The following is a 20577-nucleotide window of genomic DNA, read 5'->3' as shown; positions in this document are numbered from 1 at the left end:
GTAAACAAAATCCTGACTACATCAATAAAGAGGGTCAATGTTGGCAAGGCTTGTGACGAACGAACAGATTTTCTAATCTTTGCACACCTTCTAGTAATTCAAGTTTAATTGTCATTCAACTATACACATGTATACAACCTAAAGAAGCAGTGTTCCTCTGGGGCCAAAGTGCTGTACCAGCAGTCACACAGCACCGATAATTACGTAGCAGTAAACATACAGTCACAAAAAGTATAACCCACGTCCCTGGGTGGCTTGTCTGCAGCCGTCCTCCTCACATGCTGGTGTAGCTACAGACCAAGGCAGTCCAACCCAAGCCAACAGGAGAGGCTAGCCTCTGACCCAGCACGGACTCCAGCTCTCTGCCTCACCGGCTCTGGCATCTCCTGCCCTGGGCAGCTGCATCAGGCGACCTCGCGGCCTGAGGGCCTGGTCCACACAACAATCAAGTCCTCTCAGCTTTCCCGCCATTGGTCTCGCCAGTGAACCAGCAAACTAGGCTTACAGACCAGACTCGTGAGCTTTTAATCTTTTTAACTTTCTCTCCTGAAATAAGCCGTATTGATTCTTCCCAAATGCATCATTAAATATAAATGGTGTTTTAGAATAGATACAACACTGTATGTCCCTGGGGTGGTTTATATACACAGTTCTGCCACTTGAAACTTATTTTGTGAAATCCTCATGTCTGTCAGGGGATCTTGATTCTGACTGAGTGGAAACGAGCAGCCAATTTGAATTTACAGAAAGAGGTAATGGACGACCTTTATTAGTCTTGAAGAATTCTTTTGGAATTACTTCTGAAGTACTGAACAATGCAGCAGTTGAGCTGATAGAGCTGCTGTCTCACATCTGCATTCAGTCCTGACCTCCACTATTGACTCTCGTTTCCATCTTCCTCCTGTGAGTGTGCGAGTCTCTGGCTTTTTCCCAGATCAGTCACAGGAGGAACGTGAAAACTCTACGGCCAGAATTGGAGGTTGATAAGTTAATTAATTCCAAAGTTGCCCCTGGCATGTAGATGAGTGGTCAAACCTGTGGCAAGTTGGTGGGAATGTGGGGCAGTTCCGCAGCTTAGCAGCTTGCGTAACACTTTACAGTGTCAGTGACCCAGGTTCAATTCCTGCTGCTGTGTGTGAAAGGTTTGTATGTTCTCCCTGTGAAAATTAAATCCTCAACTGCTTAATATTTTGCAATTTCGCAGATGAATATTAAAAAAAAAGCAACGTGCTTACAGGAAGAAGCAGAAAGAAATTATTTTATCCCCAGGAGTTTGTGTGCCTGGAAAACGTATCCCTTGGAGTGAAGGTGAATAGGATATACATGGCAGCACAGCAGCATAGTGATTAACGTAACATTTTACAGCCCCAGAGACCCGGGTTCAATTCTCAGTACTGTCTGTAAGAAGTTAGTACATTCTCTCTGTGAACACGTGAGTTTCCTCCAGGTGCTTCATTTCTTCCCACACTCCAAAGACCTATGGGTTAGAGTTGAGGGCATGTTATATTGACACAGGAAGCATGGCAACACTTGAACACTGATGAACTGCCCCCAGCACACCCTCAGATTGTGTTGGTTGTTGACGCAAATGACATATTTTACATGTGTGTAACGTGTGTTTCGATGTGCATGTGATGAATAAAATTAATCTTTCTTGGTTGACACAACTGATGCATTCACTGTACCTTTTAATGTTCAATGTACATGTGACAAATAGAGCTAATCTTGGGTTGGGTTAGTTTTAATGAGGCTTGTTGGGCAGAATGGACTCTGTACTAAAGGAGACGTTTCTCCGCTGCAGTATATACAGAGAGAATAACGAGTTTTATTCACACCTTTTAAACAAATTAATTCAGAGATGAATGAGATTAGCTTTATTTGTCACAAGTACATGGAAACATACTGTAAAATGCATTATTTGCATTAATGAACGACACAGTCTAAGGATGTGCTGGGGGCAGCCCGCAAGTGTCACTATGCTTCTAGCACCAACGTAGCATGCCATAGCTTACTAACCCCAGCCCATGTGTCTTTAGAATGTGGGAGGAAGCTGGCACACCCAGAGGAAACTCACAGTCATGGGGAGAGTCTCCTTACACACAGAAGCAGGAATCAAACTCTAATCATTGATCGCTGGTGCTGAAAAACGTTAAGCTACCCATCAAGCTAATGGGTATACGACTGTTATAATTTATAAAGAAAGGAATACAATTGTAATAATTCAAGCACACAGTTCAAGATGAATTTTAGCCTTCTCTGAATTTAGCAAAGAAATACAATTAGGTTGATTAAGTTTGAGAAATATTCTGGTAGGACTGTTAATGTACTTTGAAAGAGCAGTCTGAATTTTATTGTATCAATTTTCACTTCTTTAATTTCTCTTCCTTGATAAGTGTTTTACCCTCTGGATGAGAGCTAAAGAAGGAAAAGGAAACTGAAAGTAAATTATTTTTGTTTTGTCTTGCAGATATGCAGAGTCAGGGACACTGCAATTCACTTCCATAGAGCGACCCGTTGTCTCTGTAGGCAGGACGGCTGCCTTTCACACAGCAAGGTGAGTGGTTCCAATCTTACTATAAATCTGAAATCACATGTGATCACCGGAACTGGTCTGTCGATTGAATTGAAAGTGGGTGTCACGGTAGAGTTGCAGTTAACACAAAGGCATTACAGCTTGAGGTGTCAAAATTCAGAGTTCATTTCCAGTGTCCTCTGTAAGGAGTTTGTACGTCATTGTGGTGACTGCGTGGGTTTCCTCCGGGTGCTTCAGTTCCCTCCCACATTCCAAAGATGTACCAATTAGTAGGTTAATTAGTCATTGTAAAGTGCCTTTGATTATCATCATCATCATTACGAGCTGTGCCATATGATGTTGGTCTTTAACCATGATTGTTCTTGGCAAATTTTTCTCCAGAAGTGGTTTGCCATTGACTTCTGGGCAGTGTCTTTACAAGACGGGTGACCCCAGCCATTATCAATACTCCTCAGAGATTGACTGCCTGGCATCAGTGGTCGCATAACCGGGACTTGTGATCTGCACCGGCTGCTCATACAACCATCCACCACCTGCTCCCATGGCTTCACGTGACCCTGATCGGGGTCTAAGCAGGTGCCACACCTTGCCCAAGGGTGACCCGCAGGTAGTGGTGGGAAGGAGTACCTACACCTCCTTTGGCAAAGATGTAGCTCCACCCCGCCACTCACCTCTGATTAGGCTAAGGTTAAATAGCTGACCTCTTATGTCATGGTTTGGAGGCTTGAGTGCCTCAATGACCCGGAGAGCCATGTTGGCTGGAGACGAGGCTTTATGGTTTGGCTCTTGGTAGGGTCACCATGCCAAACGGTCAAAGGCAGGATGACAGACTAACAGTGGTCCACCGCTCCTCCAGGCTCGGCTCCAAGCTCTGGACTAACAACCCTGACTGGTAAAAAAAAATTGTTATGGAAACAGCAATGAAGAATCCTTTGACATCTGAGTGCGATGGTATCCCCGGGTCTCCACACAGGACTTGCATGGGTGACAGTAGTGAAAATTGAGAAGCTACTGACACGATGAAAGAAGTCCAGAATGCTCCCAGAGATGGAGAACCTTCATTACTGCCCCAAATGCCAGCAGCATAACGGGCAGTGAGTAAGTAAATCGGTAGGTTGCTGGGCGGTGCAGTTTGTTGGGCCGGGAGGGCCTGTTCCATATAACCGTATATATAACCATATAACAATTACATCAGGGAAACAGGCCATCTCGGCCCTTCTAGTCCGTGCCGAATGCTTACTCTCACCTAGTCCCATTGGCCCGCACTCAACCCATAATCCTCCATTCCTTTCCTGTCCATATACCTGTCCAATTTTACTTTAAATAACAATACCAAACCTGCCTCTACTGGAAGCTCGTTCCACACAGCTACCACTCTCTGAGTAAAGAAATTCCCCCTCATGTTACCCTTAAACTTTTGCCCCTTGACTCTCAACTCATGTCCTCATTTGACTCTCCCCTACTCTCAATGGAAAAAGCCTATCCATGTCAACTCTATCTATCCCCTACATAATTTTAAATACCTCTATCAAGTCCCCCCTTCAACCTTCGATGCTCCAAAGAATAAAGACCTAACTTGTTCAACCTTTCTCTATAACGTAGGTGCTGAAACCCAGGTAACATTCTAGTAAATCTCCTCTGTGCTCTCTCTATTTTGTTGACATCTTTCCTATAATTTGGTGACCAGAACTGTACACAATACTCCAAATTTCGCCTCACCAATGCCTTGTACAATTTTAACATTACATCCCAACTCCTATACTCAATGCTCTGATTTATAAAGGCCAGCAGACCGAAAGCTTTCACACTGCATCTCCAGATAAATACATAAAATTAGGAACTTCTACTGCAGTTAAACTTTTTTTTATCAGATTTGGACACTCTGGGTGGCATAAATTATAAAAAAAAAGTTGCAGGAAAAGACAAGAATTTTACTCCTAATGTTGATTGTCAGTGGAAAACTGACCGTTGCTTTTTGCAGCTTTGTTGTGGTGTGTATGTTCAGCTTTTATCGGCTCTCCTGCTCTCGGTGGTTTCTGCTTCGCCTTCACTCCATCTCATAAAAAACATCGAAATAAAAAAGTAGTGAGGTAGTGTTCATGGGTTCACTGTCCATTCAGAAATCGAATGACAGAGGGGAAGAAGCTGTTCCTGAATCATTGCGTGTGTGCCTTCAGGCTTCTGTACCTCCTTCCTGATGGTAACAATCAAAAGAGGGCACATCTTGGGTGATGGGGGTCCTTAATGAAGGATGCCCCCTTTTTGAAGCATCGTTCTTTGAAGATGTCCTGGATGCTATGGAGGCCAGTGCCCATGATGGAGCTGACTAATTTTACTACTCTCTAGCTTATTTCAATTCCGTGCAGTAGCATTCCCCACCCCCCCCATACCAGATGGTGATGCAACCAGTTACAGTGCTCTCCATGGTACATCTGCAGAAGTTTGCGAGTGTCTTTGGTGACATACCAAATCTCCTTAAACACCTAATGAAGTATAGCCACTGTCTTGCCTTTTCTATAGCTGCATCAATATGTTGGATTCATGATAGATCCTTAATGATATTAACACCCAGGAACTTGAAATTGCTCTCTCTCCGTTTCTGATCCCTCTATGAGGATGGTGCGTGTTCTCTCGTCTTGCCTTTTCTGAGGCCTGAGACCAAATTTGGAGTATTCTGTCACCTGGCTACAGGAAAAATATCAATAAGATTGAAAGAGTACAAAGAAAATTTGCAAGAATGTTTCCGAGAACTAACGGCCTGAGTTATAGGGAAAGTTTGAATAGGTTAGCACTTTATTCCCTGGAGTGAAGGAGAACTGAGGGGTATACATGGGGTAAATGCAAGCAGGTCTCTTCCACTGAGGTTGAGTGAGACTTGAACTGGCGGTCATAGGTTAAGGGTGAAAGGTAAAAAAGTTTAAGGGGCACCTGAGGGAAAACTCCTTCACTCAGAGGTTGGTGCGAGTGTAGAATAAGCTGCCAGCTGAAGAGGTGAACGCAGGTTCAATTTCAATGTATTTAAATCTATTCTAAGATCAATCTAACCCTTTCTTCCCATATAACCTTCCATTTTTCTTTCATCCCTGTGCCTATCTAAGAATCTCTTAAATGTTCCAAATGTAGTTACCGCTGTCACTGTCTCTGACAGCACATATGAGATAAATAAATCTAAACGGAACCTATCACCCTCCACTTTAAATGTACCTGATGTGTGACACCCAGTTCCCTTCCTCTCCACAATACGCTTCGTGATACACAGCATTTATCACTGAGCTACTGTAGACTAGCTGAATTTGCTGGCTCAGTGATCTACTAGGTTATGCTATTACCGACAGGGCACTGAGGAAGTTGAGAGAATGATTGTCTTTTACTGATTGCAACCTGCTCATTATGTGAGTCTTCCAGTCATCCTTGTGAGGGTGTTAATCATGGTCTTTTATGGATTCTATTTGAATGTGCGCAAGAAAATGAATCTCAGGGTTGTATATGGTGATATATGTGTACTTTAATAATAAATTTACTTTGAACTTTAAAATTCATACTATTTTTATAAGTTAGAACTGGGGGCGCCGTGGTTGCATAGTGGTTAGCATGATGCTGTTACAGCTCGGGGCGACGGAGTTCTGAGTTCATTTCCAGCGCTGTCTGTAAGGGGTTTGTATGTTTTCTCCGTGACCACGAGAGTTTCCTTCAGTGCTCCAGTTTCCTCCCTCAGTCCAAAGGTGTACTGGTTAGTAGGTGAAATGGTCACTGTACATTGTCCTGTGATTAGGCTGGGGTTAAATTGGTGGGTTGCTGGGCAGAGCCGCTCGTTGTGCTAGTTCTGCCCTGTATCTCTAAACAGATAAATGAACAAACTGGGCCGATGCCTCTGCTAAAGCAAGAATCTTATCCCTGCACTGAGAGATAATATTGCCTTGTCCGGCGTGTAAAGCAAAGTGAGCTCATTCATTTTGCGTTCGTTCCACGCTGTGTTAGTTTCAGCAATGGATATTGAGAGAACAGAACCAGCCTGCCAAGTCCGGTGTCTCCTCCCACACCAGCTGCAGCAGAGCGATGAGTAACTGCGAGGAGTAACTGGGAAAGATTGGAAATCACATCAAAATAAATCAAATACTCATGTTAAATGAGGGAGCATATAAATTCAAATCATATTTATGTTGTATTTTATTTATTTAGAGTTATGGTGTGGGGTAGGCCTTTCTGGCCCTTGGCGCCACACCACCCCAGCAAGCCCACAACCCCGATTCATCGCAATCTAATCACGGGACAATTTGCAATGATCAGTTAACCTATCCACACATCTTTGGACTGTGGGAGGAAACCCACACATTCCAAGGGGAGGACCCATAGACATTCCTTATAGAATGGCACCAGAGTTGAACTCTGAATTTCGGAATGCCCTGAGCTGTAATAGCGTTACCCTAATCACTACGTTACCATGGCACCCAGCTTGCACGCTGTCCTCTTGTGGTATTTTGCAAACCCATTTCAGATTTATTTATGATACGAACATTGAAATGTACAGTGAAATGTGTCAATTGTGTTAACGACTAATACACCTATTGATGCGCTGGGGCAGCCCACAAGTGTCGTCACATCCCACACCAGCTGCAGTAGAGCGATGGAAACCCTGTGAGGAATAACTGGGAGAGATTTGAACCTAGCATGCCCACAGTGGTCAGCAGAACAGCACAAACAGCAGTAAAATGAACAACACCCACACAAACTGCAGGAGGAACTCGGTGGGTCAGGCTCCAGCTATGGAACTGCAAAAACGTTTGACATTTTGGGCCAAGAGCCTTCATCAGAACAGGGAAGAAATGGTGAAGAAACAGCAAAGCAAGCTCCTATTTAACGCACACACACGTTTGTTCTCTCTTCCTCACTCTCTCTCTCACACACTCTCTCTCTCCCACACTCCCTCTCTTTCACTCTCTCTCTCACACTCTCACTGTCACACTCTCTCTCTCTCTCACTCTCACTGTCTCTCTCACTCTCACTCACTCTCTCTCACGCACACACGCAGGCACACACACTCACTCACTCTCGGTCCCTGGCTCGGACTCGGACATCAGGTTTCTGACTCCCAGGGGCCTCGACTCCCGGACTCATAGTGGTAGATTTCAGATTCAGGTTTAGAGATAACGCACAGCAATAGTCCCTTCTGGCCCAAAGAACCTGTGGTGTCCATTAACATTCATGTGACCAATTTAACTTACTAACTTAATAACTTACTTGGTATATGGGAGGAAACCGGAGCACCTGGACGAAACCCACGCAGTCACAGAGGGAGTTTGTACCATTATTGTTGTTTCTTTCATCAGTTTTTTCTGATTGTGATTTCTGTGATTTCTGACACTCACTGAGAAATGATGCTCTTCCCCTTTTAAGCAATACAGGTTTGCCTCAAGTGGTTGGGTTTGTGTTTAGGACCTTGGGCCCACAGGGTACGGCCATCGGCTGTGTATTAAAGTGGTTGGGTTTGTGTTTAGGACCTTGGGCCCACAGGGTACGGCCATCGGCTGTGTATTAAAGTGGCAGTCAAATTTATATATCACATGTACATTGAAACATACAGTGAAATGTGTCGTTTGTGTTGACAACCAACACACCCAAGGATGCACTATGTCATCCCACATTCCAACGTAGCAAGCCCACAATGTTCCACAGTTCCAGTCTGGACATGTATGGAATTGCCAGGAATATGAACCTAATCAATATGCCTTTCCCTGAAATAAATCTTTTAAAGCCTGCTGTCACAGCCAATGTTTGATCAACATGAGGGCAGGTCGAAAGAGATGAGGTTCATGGTATTCCTGAAGTCCCTCAGATCAGATTAATTTTGGTATTCAATTGCGTCCTTGATAGGGCAAGCTAGGGCCTTTCTCTTTGGAGCAGAGGAGGATGAGAGATGACTTGATAGAGGTGTACAAGATAGAGTGGACAACCAGAGTCTTTTTCCCAGGGTGGAAATGGCTAATACGAGGGATTGCCCTGCCAGGGGTGGTGGCAGAGGCAGATACATTAGGGAACATTAAGAGCCTCTTAGATAGGCACATGGATGATAGAAAAATGGTGGGCTATATGGGAGGGAAGGGTTAGATCGATCTCAAGTAAGTTATAAAGTTGGCATAACATTGTGCGCCATAGGGCCTGTACTGCACTGTAATTTTTTTATGTTCTATGTACTATATCTGAAAAAACTGCAATGGAGTTCATCCGTTTTTCTTTAAAGGTCCTTTAAAATCCCATCTTGAATTAAAGCTTTGTCACTGGGAGATTTCCAGTTGGGACCAGCTCAATATAATTCAGAAATAGAACAGATCATTTGGGAGCAATTCAATCAGTAACACTCCAGAAGTATGTTGGTGGGTGCAAGAGTTTATTCAAGGATAAATTTGAGCTACTTTAATGTATGTAAAATAGAATCAAAAAATGATGGATAAACACCATTGGGAAAGTGTGCAAATGATAATCAGAACAAGGGGCAACTTTATTTGCCATCTACACTCAGCAGCCACTTAGCCAATCATGTGGCAGCAACTCAATGCATAAGAGCATGCAGATGTGGGCAAGAGGTTCAGTTGTCATTCAGACCAAACATCAGAGCGGGGAAAAAATGTGATCAAAGTGACTTTGAACATGAAACATGATTGTTGGTTTGAGTATCTCAGAAACTGCTGGTCTGATCTGCTGGGATTTTTACGCGCAACAGCCTCTAGAGTTTACAGAGAATGGTGAGAAAAACAAAAAATATCCAGTGAGCGGCAGTTCTGTGGGTGAAAACACCTTGTTAATGAGAGAGGTCAGAGGAGAATGGCCAGGCTGGTTCAAGCAGTCAGGAGGTCGACAGTAACTCAAATAACCACACGTTAGAACAGTAATGTGCAGAAGAGCATCTCTGAAAGCACAACACATTAAAACCTTGAAGTGGATGGGCTACAGCAGCAGAAGACCATGAATATACACTCAGTGGCCACTTTATTAGGTACAGGAGGTAGTGAATAATGTGGCCACTGGGTGTACATGTACACATACAATGGATTCCAGTTAATTGGGATACATCGGGGCCAGTACATTTTGGCTCAATGAAGCAGCTACCCCAATTAGCTGAAGTTTCATGGAAATTGTTAAATGACATAACGACAAGATGCTGTTTAACTGAGTAACAAATAATGTATTTAAATGAAATTCAGAACTTGAGCAGGGTGGGTGGGATCCTTCATGATGCTCCTGGTCTTTTTCCAGCACCTTTCTGTATAGGTGCCCTTGATGGTGGATAGGCTGTCTCTGGTGATGCATTGAAGGTTACTACCCCTCAGCCATCTGACTCTTGAATAGAAGGCGATGACTATACTCCCTTGCCCCCTCATTGAAATGTTCCTACAACCAATGATCTCTCTCCATCTCATGTTCTTGTTATCTATTAATATTTGTATTTACACTGTTGGTTGTTTTCTTCACGCTGGTTGATTTTTCATTGAGTATTTTATAGTTTCTATTCTACAGATTTGCTGAGTATGCCCACAGGAATATGAATCTCAGGGTGGTATATTGTGACATACACGTACTTTGATCATAAAACTTACTTTGAAGGAGGAGGGGAACCAGAGGGAGGTGAGGTGAAGGGGTGGGAGGATAACAGAATGGCGAACAGAAAATCCAAGAAGGGAGAGGGGGAAGGAAGTTCAGAGAAATCTTTGTTTAATCATTGTCTCCCTCAGCTGAGGTCTCCTCCCACTGATGGTTAGTTACTTGTCCGGTGTAAAATGCCCCCAGTTTATGTGAGTGACACAAGCAGTGAGGGGCTGGGGGTTGCAGGGTTTCTCTCCATGTCACAAGCAAGTATGGAAAAATAATAATGCTGTCATTGAACAAAGGTTACTTTTAATCAAGTCAGTTTTCATTTGATTTGTTCAGTCCTCAAACGACATGGTGCTGAGCTGAACTGAACACTCCTAGACTGTTACATGGACTTTGCAGTTTGATGTTTAGCATTCTGTGTGTTACCTTCATGCTCTTAGCCATTTTGCGCAATTTGTTCTTTTTTTCTTTGAACGGGTTTGGAGATGTTCCTTTGTTTCGTGGCTGCCTGCGGGAGTGCGAATCTCAGGGTTGTGTACTGTATACACACTTTGATAATAAGTGTACTTTGAATCTTTGACCTTTTGAGCATCGTTTGTTCCTGTATTGATGTTCAGAATATGATAGCAGAGTTCACCAAGGCAGAACAGCAGTGCGTCTATTTAATTAGTAATACTCTGCGTGTTCATTACTGTGGGAGGAAGTAACGCAGGAAATGCACAGCATCTCATCCATTTCACTTGCCGCGGATTCCTCTGTGATTGTGAAAGAAGAAAATTTACTGAAAAGCAGGTCCATTCTTGCAAGAGGTTTCAGCTGAATATGTAGTACTTCCATGTGGGAAAATATTGTTAAAAGAAACAGCCTGTTGGACATCAGAACCTTTGAATTTATTTTCATGGATCTAGCAATCAATGGTGAAGACAACATTTATTGCTCATCCCTAATTGTGCTTTGAAAAGATGCTGAACCACCTTCTTGAAACATGAGCTTTAATCTAGTTTTAAACCTTCTAGTTGTGAAAGTCAGGTTATGGCATCACTCGAGAGACACCCTTTCTAACTCTCCCAATCACATCCCAAATATTTACTGCACCAGAGGAATATCTAAAGATTACCTTTAAATCTTTATCAGATGTCTTGATGAAGGGTCTCACCCTAAAAGGCCAGCTGTTTACTCCCCTTCAAAGATTAGCTTTATTTGTCACACAAACATTAATGCTTTTTTTTGCATCAGTGACCAACACAATCTGAGCATGTGCTGGGGGCAGCCCATAAGTGTCTCCACAATTCTGGCACCAGCGTAGCTTGCCCACAACCTATTCACCCGAACCTGTATGTCTTTGGAATGTGGGAGGAAACCAGAGCACCTGGAGGACATCCATGCGATCACAGTGAGAACGGGCAGATTTTTCACAAACAGTGGCAGGAGTTGAACCCTGTTCGTGGGCACTGTAAAGGGCTACGCCAGTGCTATGCTATCGAGCTGCCCTGTTGCACTCCACCTGGTGGGTGCTGCTGCCAGGATGTTTCAGCAGCAATGAACTTTTAATTCAGGACGGTGTGCGGTTTGAGGGGATTTCTGGATAGTCTTCTGCTGCTTTTGTCTTTTATGTAAGTAACGGCCATAGTGTGGGCGATGTCAGAGCAGTCTAGGTACTCATTATATTTATCTGTCCACCCCTTCCTCCCTCCCAGAATAGGGACCTTCAAGCCACACAGGCCAGAAATCCTCCGATTTCACCACAGCCTAGTCACAGGACAATTTACAACGACCAATTGACCTACTAACTAGTACTTTTTTGGACTGTGGGAGAAAACCTACGCTGCCCTGGGGAGGACGTACAAACTCGTTACAGACAGCAGTGGGAATTGAACCCAGGTCACTGGTACCGTAAAGTGTTGTGCTAACCACGGTGCTACCGTGGTGCCCTCTCTAGACAAGTGGAAGATTGCCTACCACACTCTTACTAACCCATATGCCTTTGGACTGTGGGAGGAAACCCACACAGTCAAGGGGAGAACATACATTTTTGTAGCCTTAGACATCTTTGCATTTTAACTCAACCTTTTTTTCAAATTTCTTCTTGAAAGTCACAGTGGGATTGAATGTTGTACAACCATTAGTGGTTGTTCCACTTCTGACCTTCTGGAAGGAAGGCCACTGATGCCATAGCTGACAATATTTGGCTTTGGAGACATCCTCGGGATTTACCCCAGTGAAGCCCTGGGACTGGATCCCACACATGAGTACCATTCCAAAGAAGGCACGGCAGCAGCTCTACTTTATTAGAAGTTTACACAGATTTGGCAAGTCATCTAAAACTTTGACAAATGTCTATAGATGCATGTTGCAGAGTATCCTGACTGCTTGTGTCACAGCCTGGTGTGGAAACACCAATGATCAGGAATGGAAAAGTCTACAAAAATCGTGGATACAGCCCAGTCCATCACAAGCAAAGCCCTCCCCACCACTGAGCACATCTACACGGAACACTGCCTCAAGAAGCCAGCATTTATCTTCAAGGACCCACACCTTCCAGGCCACGCTCACTTCTTTCTGGTGCCTTTGGGAAGGAGGGACAGGAGTCTTCGGTCCCTCACCACTACGTATAAAATTCTAAGGGGATTGGACAGGCTAGATGCAGGAAGATTGTTTCCGATGTTGGGGAAGTCGAGAACGAGGGGTCACAGTTTAAGGATAAAGGGGAAGCCTTTTAGGACCGAGATGAGGAAAAACTTCTTCACACAGAGAGTGGTGAATCTGTGGAATTCTCTGCCACAGGAAACAGTTGAGGCCGGTTCATTGGCTATATTCAAGAGCAAGTTAGATATGGCCCTTGTGGCTAAAGGGATCAGGGGGTATGGAGAGAAAGCAGGTACAGGGTTTTGAGTTGGATGATCAGCCATGATCATACTGAATGGCGGTGCAGGCTCGAAGGGCCAAATGGCCTACTCCTGCACCTATTTTCTATGTTTCTCTGTTCAGGAACAGTTCAACTATCAGGCGTCTGAACCAACATGAATAAAATTAACTCTGAACTGATTCCACGACCTGTGGACTGTTTTTCAAGGATTCTACAACTCGTGTTCTCAGTATTATTTATTTATAATTATTATGTTGTATTTGCGCGGTTTGTGTTTTGCACAGACTGGTTGTTTGTCAGTCTTCGTCTGTAATTTTTCATTGATTCTATTGTATTTCTTTGTTCTACTGTGAATGCCTGCAGGAAAATAAATCTCAGAGTAGTATGTGTGACATATATGTACTTTGATAATAAAATCTTAAGAACATCTTCAACCATTTTCTCCCTGATGTCTACTGTCTTCAACTTTAGTTTCAGATTGAGACACTTCCATTGGGACCGGAAAGGAAAAGGAAATGGCAGAAACTAGAACAAGAAAGTGTTTTGAGGGGGGGGGGGGGTAGTGAGACCTATCACCTCCCTCTCTCCTTATTCAAGAAGTGGTGCCTGAAGGAGGCCTCCATCATAAAGGACCTTCACCATCTGGGACATGCCCTCTTCTGATTTCTACCATAAGGGGGGAGGTAGGGGAGCCTAGTAACATATTTACGACCTCTGCAGCTATTTCCGATCCTGTGCAATGGCCCCTCCATACCAGACGGTGACGCAGTGAGTTAGAATGCTCTCCACTGTACATCTGTAGAAGTTTGCTGGAGTCTTTGGTGAGATTCCATTGTCACTGAGAACTAGGAGAGCTTCCCCATCATTGAGGGCTTCTTCAAAAGACAATGCCCCAAGAGGTGGCATTGAATCATTAAGGATACTCACCCTCTGGGACATACCCTCTTCTAATCACTAATGTCAGGGAGGGAGGTACAGGGGCCTGAAGACACACACTCAATGTTTTAGGAACAGCTTCTTCCCCTCCACCATCAGATTTCTGAATGGACAGTGAACCCATTTTACTCTCTCTCTCTGCTCTACTAATTTATTTTTTTCTTATTGTAACTACGGTAATAGCTTTTTAATGTATTGCACTGTACTGGTGCCACAGTACAACAAATTTTACAAGTGTCAGTAATAATAACCCTGATTCTGGAAAACAAGTGTTGGATTCTGATGGTTTTGATCTAAGGATTCTTTTGGAAGTCAAGAATAAGGCATAAACTTGTTGCTTCATGATTGTTTTATTAAGCACTAAGAGAACAAATGAATTGAAACTGGAGTGTAGCAGGATTCTAAGAAAAAAGAAGAAAGGAAAGAAAAAGAGCGAAGATGGCCCACCAACGTGCTCTACTCTTACACCATAAATAAGCAGATATTCCATTCAAATTTGTAGGTAAGAACTAACAAATCATATTGCCCCTATTCAAATTATGCAATACCAAAGAAGCCTCAAGAAAGAGACAAAGAGCTGTAACCACTAGGGGACACATTAAACAATTGTATATACTGTTTATAGGTAGTTATATTAACTACAAGCAGGCATAAGAAAGTTAAACTACAAGCAGTAACAATTACACAGTCTCATTGAGCACAAGGTAAATGTTCCAACTTGTGAACCAAATTTTAGTGATACCGATTCCGATTTCTCTTGTGTTGGATCCGATGGTTTGTCATTTTCTTTGCAGTTTAACAGTTAATTATCTGCTTGTATTTTAAGTATTTCTATTTACCTAACAGTGTAATATGCCTCTGTTGTAAGGGTTCCCAACCTGGAGTCCTCAGAAAGGTCCATGGCATGAGAAAGGTTGCTATAATGGCTAGACAAAATATAAATCTTATTGGTTAATTTTTACTGTAGTATTGACCAAGCACTTTCTAATTGGATTATTATTGTTACTTATCGATTAGATTGGAATTTTTCTTATCTCTAATAGTATTAAATAGCTTAGCACAAAGCAGTGCCGTCTTCATATTCTTGAATCTTAAGCTCTCCCAGTCACTATTTCTTCTGTCAATTCTTAATAAAATGATTATGAAGCAACAAGTTTTGTGTCTCGTTCCTGACCTCTGAAAGAACCTTGGATTTAAACAGCAAAATCCAACACTGTTTTCCCCCTTGTTGAGAGAATACAGTGACTCACTTCCCCTGCCTTGTGGGAGATTTCAGTTGCCTGTCTTTTTCATTCCTTCTGTCTCGGATCTGCAGCTTCCAAGCACATCGTAGGGTTTATACAACCACCCGTTGCTTTTTTTTTCCTTTAATTATGTTCGGGCAATTACATGGAAAGTTATCCTGCAGTTACCTCACCATGCTGATACATCAGGGGATGCACTGGGGCACATCATCAGTGATGTAACCTGCAGTCATCGGCTGTTACAGGTCTTTCAGCATCAGATTCCCTCACACAGTCGGCCCAGCCGGGGTTGATCAGGCCCTGGCTTGTGTCCCAGCAGCACTGTTCCATGGGTCACACCTCTTGATCTACAGCCACCTGGAGGCTCGCTCGGCAGCCTCTGTGAAAGTCCTGAGGTTCTCTTTGCATTTCCCCACCTTCCCCATAATGCCAAGGAGTGAGTGGGTTCTGCACTGTGAGCAGCCAGCAAAACCTCTACACCCCCCTCTGTAGGCCCACATTGTGCCCTCCACCCTGGTCTCTGGCACTGCTCTACTAGCTCGTGGTATTTGGCTTTCTTACGCTCGAATGCCTCCTCACTCCAGGCTTTCCAAGGCACTGACAGTTCTGCCACAACCACGTGCTTCGAGGTTTCTGACAGAGTGACCATGTCTGGCCTCGGGGATAATGATGTGATGAAGTCAGGTTACTATAGCAGAGTCCCTTGTGTATAGCATGTGTTAGGTTAGTGCAGCAGAAAAAAAATTACTTCTACTGCTGTTCTGGATTTAATTTGTCTGTGTGCTGGGCAGGGTAACATCAGCAATGATCTGGTTTATGACTAAAGCTTTTGGGACACAGGCAGTCCTCGCCCTGATTCTGTATGCTGACTGGGGCCTCTCATGCTGGAGCTGGGAGGGCAGTTTGCTTCCACCTCCATTCCTGTTCCCTGTTGCAATACTCTTGGGGTAAATTTGTGTTTCCTGTTCAGCCCCTGATTCAGCTGGCCTGCTGATTACTTGGACTATTGTAGGCAGTTTGGGGTAACTTATCTAAGAAAGGCTTTGGAGAGGGTCCAGAGGAAGTTCACATGAATGATCCTGGGAATGAAGGGGTTAATGTGTGAGGAAAGATTGATGGCCTCAGATCTGTACCCACTGGAGTTTAGAAGAATTGGGGGGGATGGGTGGGGGTGAATCTCATTGAAACGTGTTAAATATTGGAAGGCCTTGATAGAGTGGATATTGAGAATAGTAGGTGAGTCTAGGACCAGAGGACACAGTCTCAGAATAGGGGGATTTCCATTTAGAACAGAAATGAGGAATTTCTTTAGCTAGAGAGCCGTAAATCTGTGAAATTCATTGCCACGGATGGTGGTGGAGGCTAAGTCAATGAGTGTACTGTATTAAAGCAGAGTTTGATAGGTTATTGAATGGTCAGGGCGTACGGGATCATGGGGAGAGGACAAAGGAATGGATTTGAGAGGGATGATAAATCAGCCATGATGGAAGGGTGGAGCAGACTCGCTGGGCTGAATTGGTTAATTTAGCTCCTGTGTCTTACGGTCTTATTACACAGCGTGAAGTGAAAACAGATGCTGCTATAAGTGGTTGGCAGGGTGAGCACCATCTCTGGACAGGGAGACAGAGAAAGGTGGTGTTTTGGCCAGTGACCTCTCCTCAGGTCATCCACCAGATGCCAGGGTGGGGGGAGGGATAGCTGCCGCCTAAATCCAGGCTGTGATTCTGCCCATTTAATTTTGATTTCCCATTCCTATTCCGACACGTCGGTTCATGGCCTCCTCTACTGCCTCAGGTTGGAGGAGCAACACCTCATATTCCATCTGGGTAGCCTCCAACATAACAGCATGAACATCGATTTCTCTAACGTCTGATGCTTTCTCCCCCCTTCTCTCTTTTACCATACTGCATTCTGGTTCCCCTCTCGCCCCTTCTCATCTACCACCACCTCCCTCTAGTTCACCCTCCTCCTTCATCTGAGCTGGAAAGGAAGAGGGCAGAAGCCAGAATAAGAGGTGGAGGAGTACAAGCTAGCAAGTGGTGGGTGAGACTAGGTGAGGGGAAGGTGGGAGTGTGGAGGAAGATATGGTAAGTTTGGGAGGTGATGGTTGGAAGAGGTAAAGGGCTGAAGAATAGGAATCTGATGGGAAATGTCAGTAGACCATGGAAGAAAAGGAACTAGAGGGAGGAGATGTGCAGGTGAGGAAAAGGGCTGAGAGGGGAACCAGAACGGGGAATGGAAAAAGTGAGAAAGGGGAGGAGGGGCAAATTACCAGATTTTGGAGGAATCAAAGTTCATGCTGTTACTTTGGAGCGACCCAGGCACAATGTGAAGTGTCACTCCTCCAACCTGAAAGTGGCCTCATCATGACAGTAGAGGCAACCATGGATCAACATGTTGAAATGGGTGGCTTTCGGGAAATCCAGCTTTTTATGGCGGACGGAACGAAGGTGCTCAATCAAGTAGTTCCCCGATCTACATCAGCTTCTTCTTGAGGTTAGGGGATCATTCTCTTGTTTAAAGTTTTTAAAGGGATTACAATTCTGTGTTACCCTAATCGGTTTCATAGCAGAACTTGAGTTAGAGTGATTGTATTTAATTTGTTTCATGAGTGAGAGGGCCCTCTTATCTCTGGAGCAATAGCATAAAATTATGCTTACGACAGGGTACAGATTTGCTGTGAGATTTCCTCATGCTCCCCTCTCACCCCCAGTGGTGTGTGCAACTTTCCTGATCGTTGCTGCTTTGACTAGTGGATAAACATTGTGTGATCAGGGAGAGGGTAGTGATAAATTTTATTTATTTTTTTCAAGGATCCAGCACAGAACAGGCCCTTCTGGCCCAATGAGCTGCACCCCCCCCAGCTACCCTCCTATTCAACCCTAACCTCATCACAGGACAATTTACAATGACCAATTAACCGGTAAGTCTTTGGGCTGAGGGAGGAAACTACAGCACCTGGAGGAAACCCAAGTGCTTAGGGGAAGGATGCACAGACTCCTTAGAGGCAGCATTGGAATTGAACTCTGAACTCTGACACCCTGAGCTGTGATAGGCATTGCACTAATGGCTGTGTTACTGTGGTGCCCCTATATTATAATATCAAAGAATATATACTGATATATTTTTATTATTTCCCTTGAAAAAATGAGCCAAAAAGGATTCATAAATTATAAATATTATCTATTATAGTTTACATTGCTTATTGGATTTTAAATTCAATCAGGGATTAAAATATGACCCGAACTGTTCACATAAACCATCTAAAGCTTTGAATAAACGGTTAATCAGTTCAGTAATGTGATTTTTCTTTTGCAAACTCATGAAGAAGACTCATTTGGAAATAGTCCAGACAAAACTTGATTCAATCCCAGTAATATTTCCGCTGTGGGTAAGGTGATGATTCAAGTTAGTTAGTAAAACCAGACTGGATGCTGGTTGTCACCCCCTGACGTGGGAGAGATGATGGTGAGGGAGGGCTTTGTCCTACAGTTGGATCTGGTTTGTGAATGGGGGGAGATATTCCCTCCTTGAATCTGTTGTACACAGCAAGAGTATCGTTCCATAGAAGCCAGGTAGAGAGCTACTTGGTAACATAAAAAGATTGAGATTTTTAAGGTGCGTACTTTTAGTTTCAGTTAATTAACAGTGGCCATAATGCCATTTACCTGCACTGTAGCATTAATGATTAGCTTTATTCGTCACATCTACATAGAAATATCAAATCACACAGTGAAATGCGTTGTTTTGCATCTAGGACAAGTCTCGGGATTTTCTGGGGGCCGTGTTGCCACACTTCAGGTGACATGCCCACAAATTGCTAACTTAACCCGTACATCTTTGGAATGTGGGAGGAAACCAGAGCACCCAGAAGAAACCCACACAGTCATGGGGAGAACATACAAGCAGTGATGGAATTGAACCCAGGCCACTGACACTGTGAAGTGTTGTGCTTACCGCTGTGTTACTGCGTCTCCCTTCTCCCTTTCATTACTGTGGTGTGCCAAGAGTTCCATGGTCTGTAATTTCAAGTTCAAGTTTAATTGCACAGGTATATAGCTAGTTGAAACAGATTCCTCCAGGGCCTCCAAGGTGCAAAACACAGCACGTACAGTCGCACAGAGCACATATTAGACCATAAGACAAGCAGCAGAATTGGCTATTTAACCCATTGAGTCTGCTCCGCCATTCAATCATAGCTGATCTTCTCCCCCCCCACCCCCCTCGGCACTATTCCCCAGCCTTCTCCCCATAACCTTTGATACTGTGGCCAATCAAGAACTGACCAGTCTTCACCTTAAATACGCCAATGACTTGGTCTCCACAGCTGTCTGAGGTAACAAATTCCACAAATTCACCACCCTCTGGCTAAAGAAATTTCTCAGTATCTCTGTTTTACATGGATGCCCCTCTATCCTGAGGCTGTGCCCTCTTGTCCTAGACTCTCCCACCAAGGGAAACATCCTTCCCACATCTACTCTGTCTAGGCCTTTCAACATTCGAAGGGTTTCAATGAAATCCCCCTTCATTCTTCTAAATTCCAGTGAGTACAGATCTAGAGCCATCAAATATTCCTTGTATGATACCCCTTTCATTCCCAGAATCATCCTTGTGAACCTTCACTGGACCCTCTCCAATGAACTGCTGCTGCTGTTTTGTGAAATTTGTTAACTTGGCAGCAGCAGTTCATTGCAATACCTGACAATATGAAAGAAAGAAAATAGTAAATCAATTACAGTAAGTGTGTGTGTGTGTGTATATAATTTTAAAAAATAGATTAAAATAGTGCCAAAACAGAAATGATTTAAAAAATGAGCTCTGCCTAGCCACAGTGTCATGGTATAGAGAGAGTCGAGCAGTAGGCTAAGCACACATCACTGAGGTGTGCCACCGAGAGTGGATGAGATATTATTGCCAATTAGGAAGTCAAGGATCCAATTGCAGAGGGAGGTACAGAGGCCCAGATTCTGTGGCTTATCAGTAAGAATTATGGGAATGTTATGTTAAACACTGAGCCACAGTCTATGAGCAGCATCCTGACGTCGTGTTTGTATTGTCCAAGTTATCCATGGCCACGTGAAGAGCCATTGAGATTGTATCTGCTGTAGGCATGTGTCAAATAAAGCTAATTGTTCATCTTTGGCTCCCCTCATGAAAGTTTTTAATTTTGTTTCCTACTCTTAAGCTTCCCACCGACAGAGATAGGCTGGATGAAAAGAAGTGATAAATCCTGGAGAATATGATCCCAGCTTACAGAATCTCTCTGTGTAACATAACCCTGGACATCTAGATGTTATGTTAGTAGGTTCTACTGTCCTGAAGCTCAGTCTCTCCTTCACAATGTTACGACCATAAGATATAGGAGCAGAATTAGGCCATTTGGCCCATTAAGTCTGTTCTGCCATTGCATC

General features: G+C 43.8%; 1 protein-coding gene across 6 annotated transcripts in view; it reads left to right on the top strand.

Moving 5' to 3' along the window:
- capn15 (calpain 15) overlaps window positions 1-20577 on the top strand; it is a 286273-nt gene that overhangs the window by 82119 nt on the left and 183577 nt on the right. For 5 of the 6 annotated variants that reach the window (XM_073060101.1, XM_073060100.1, XM_073060099.1 and 2 more), the window contains exon 2: window positions 2468-2554. Coding sequence is in view for 3 of the 6 variants with exons in the window: in XM_073060100.1 (XP_072916201.1) it covers window positions 2468-2554 (87 nt within the window). In the remaining 3 variants the exon portion in view is untranslated. Of the gene's footprint in view, window positions 1-2467; window positions 2555-14280; window positions 14425-20577 lie in introns of all 6 variants that reach the window. The other variant, XM_073060103.1, reaches the window with a different exon arrangement.

This window comes from Hemitrygon akajei, chromosome 11 (genome assembly GCF_048418815.1).
Source record: "Hemitrygon akajei chromosome 11, sHemAka1.3, whole genome shotgun sequence".
Classification (NCBI taxonomy): domain Eukaryota; kingdom Metazoa; phylum Chordata; class Chondrichthyes; order Myliobatiformes; family Dasyatidae; genus Hemitrygon; species Hemitrygon akajei.
Note: the sequence above shows the minus strand (reverse complement) of the source record. Positions and strands in the feature narration are given on the sequence as shown.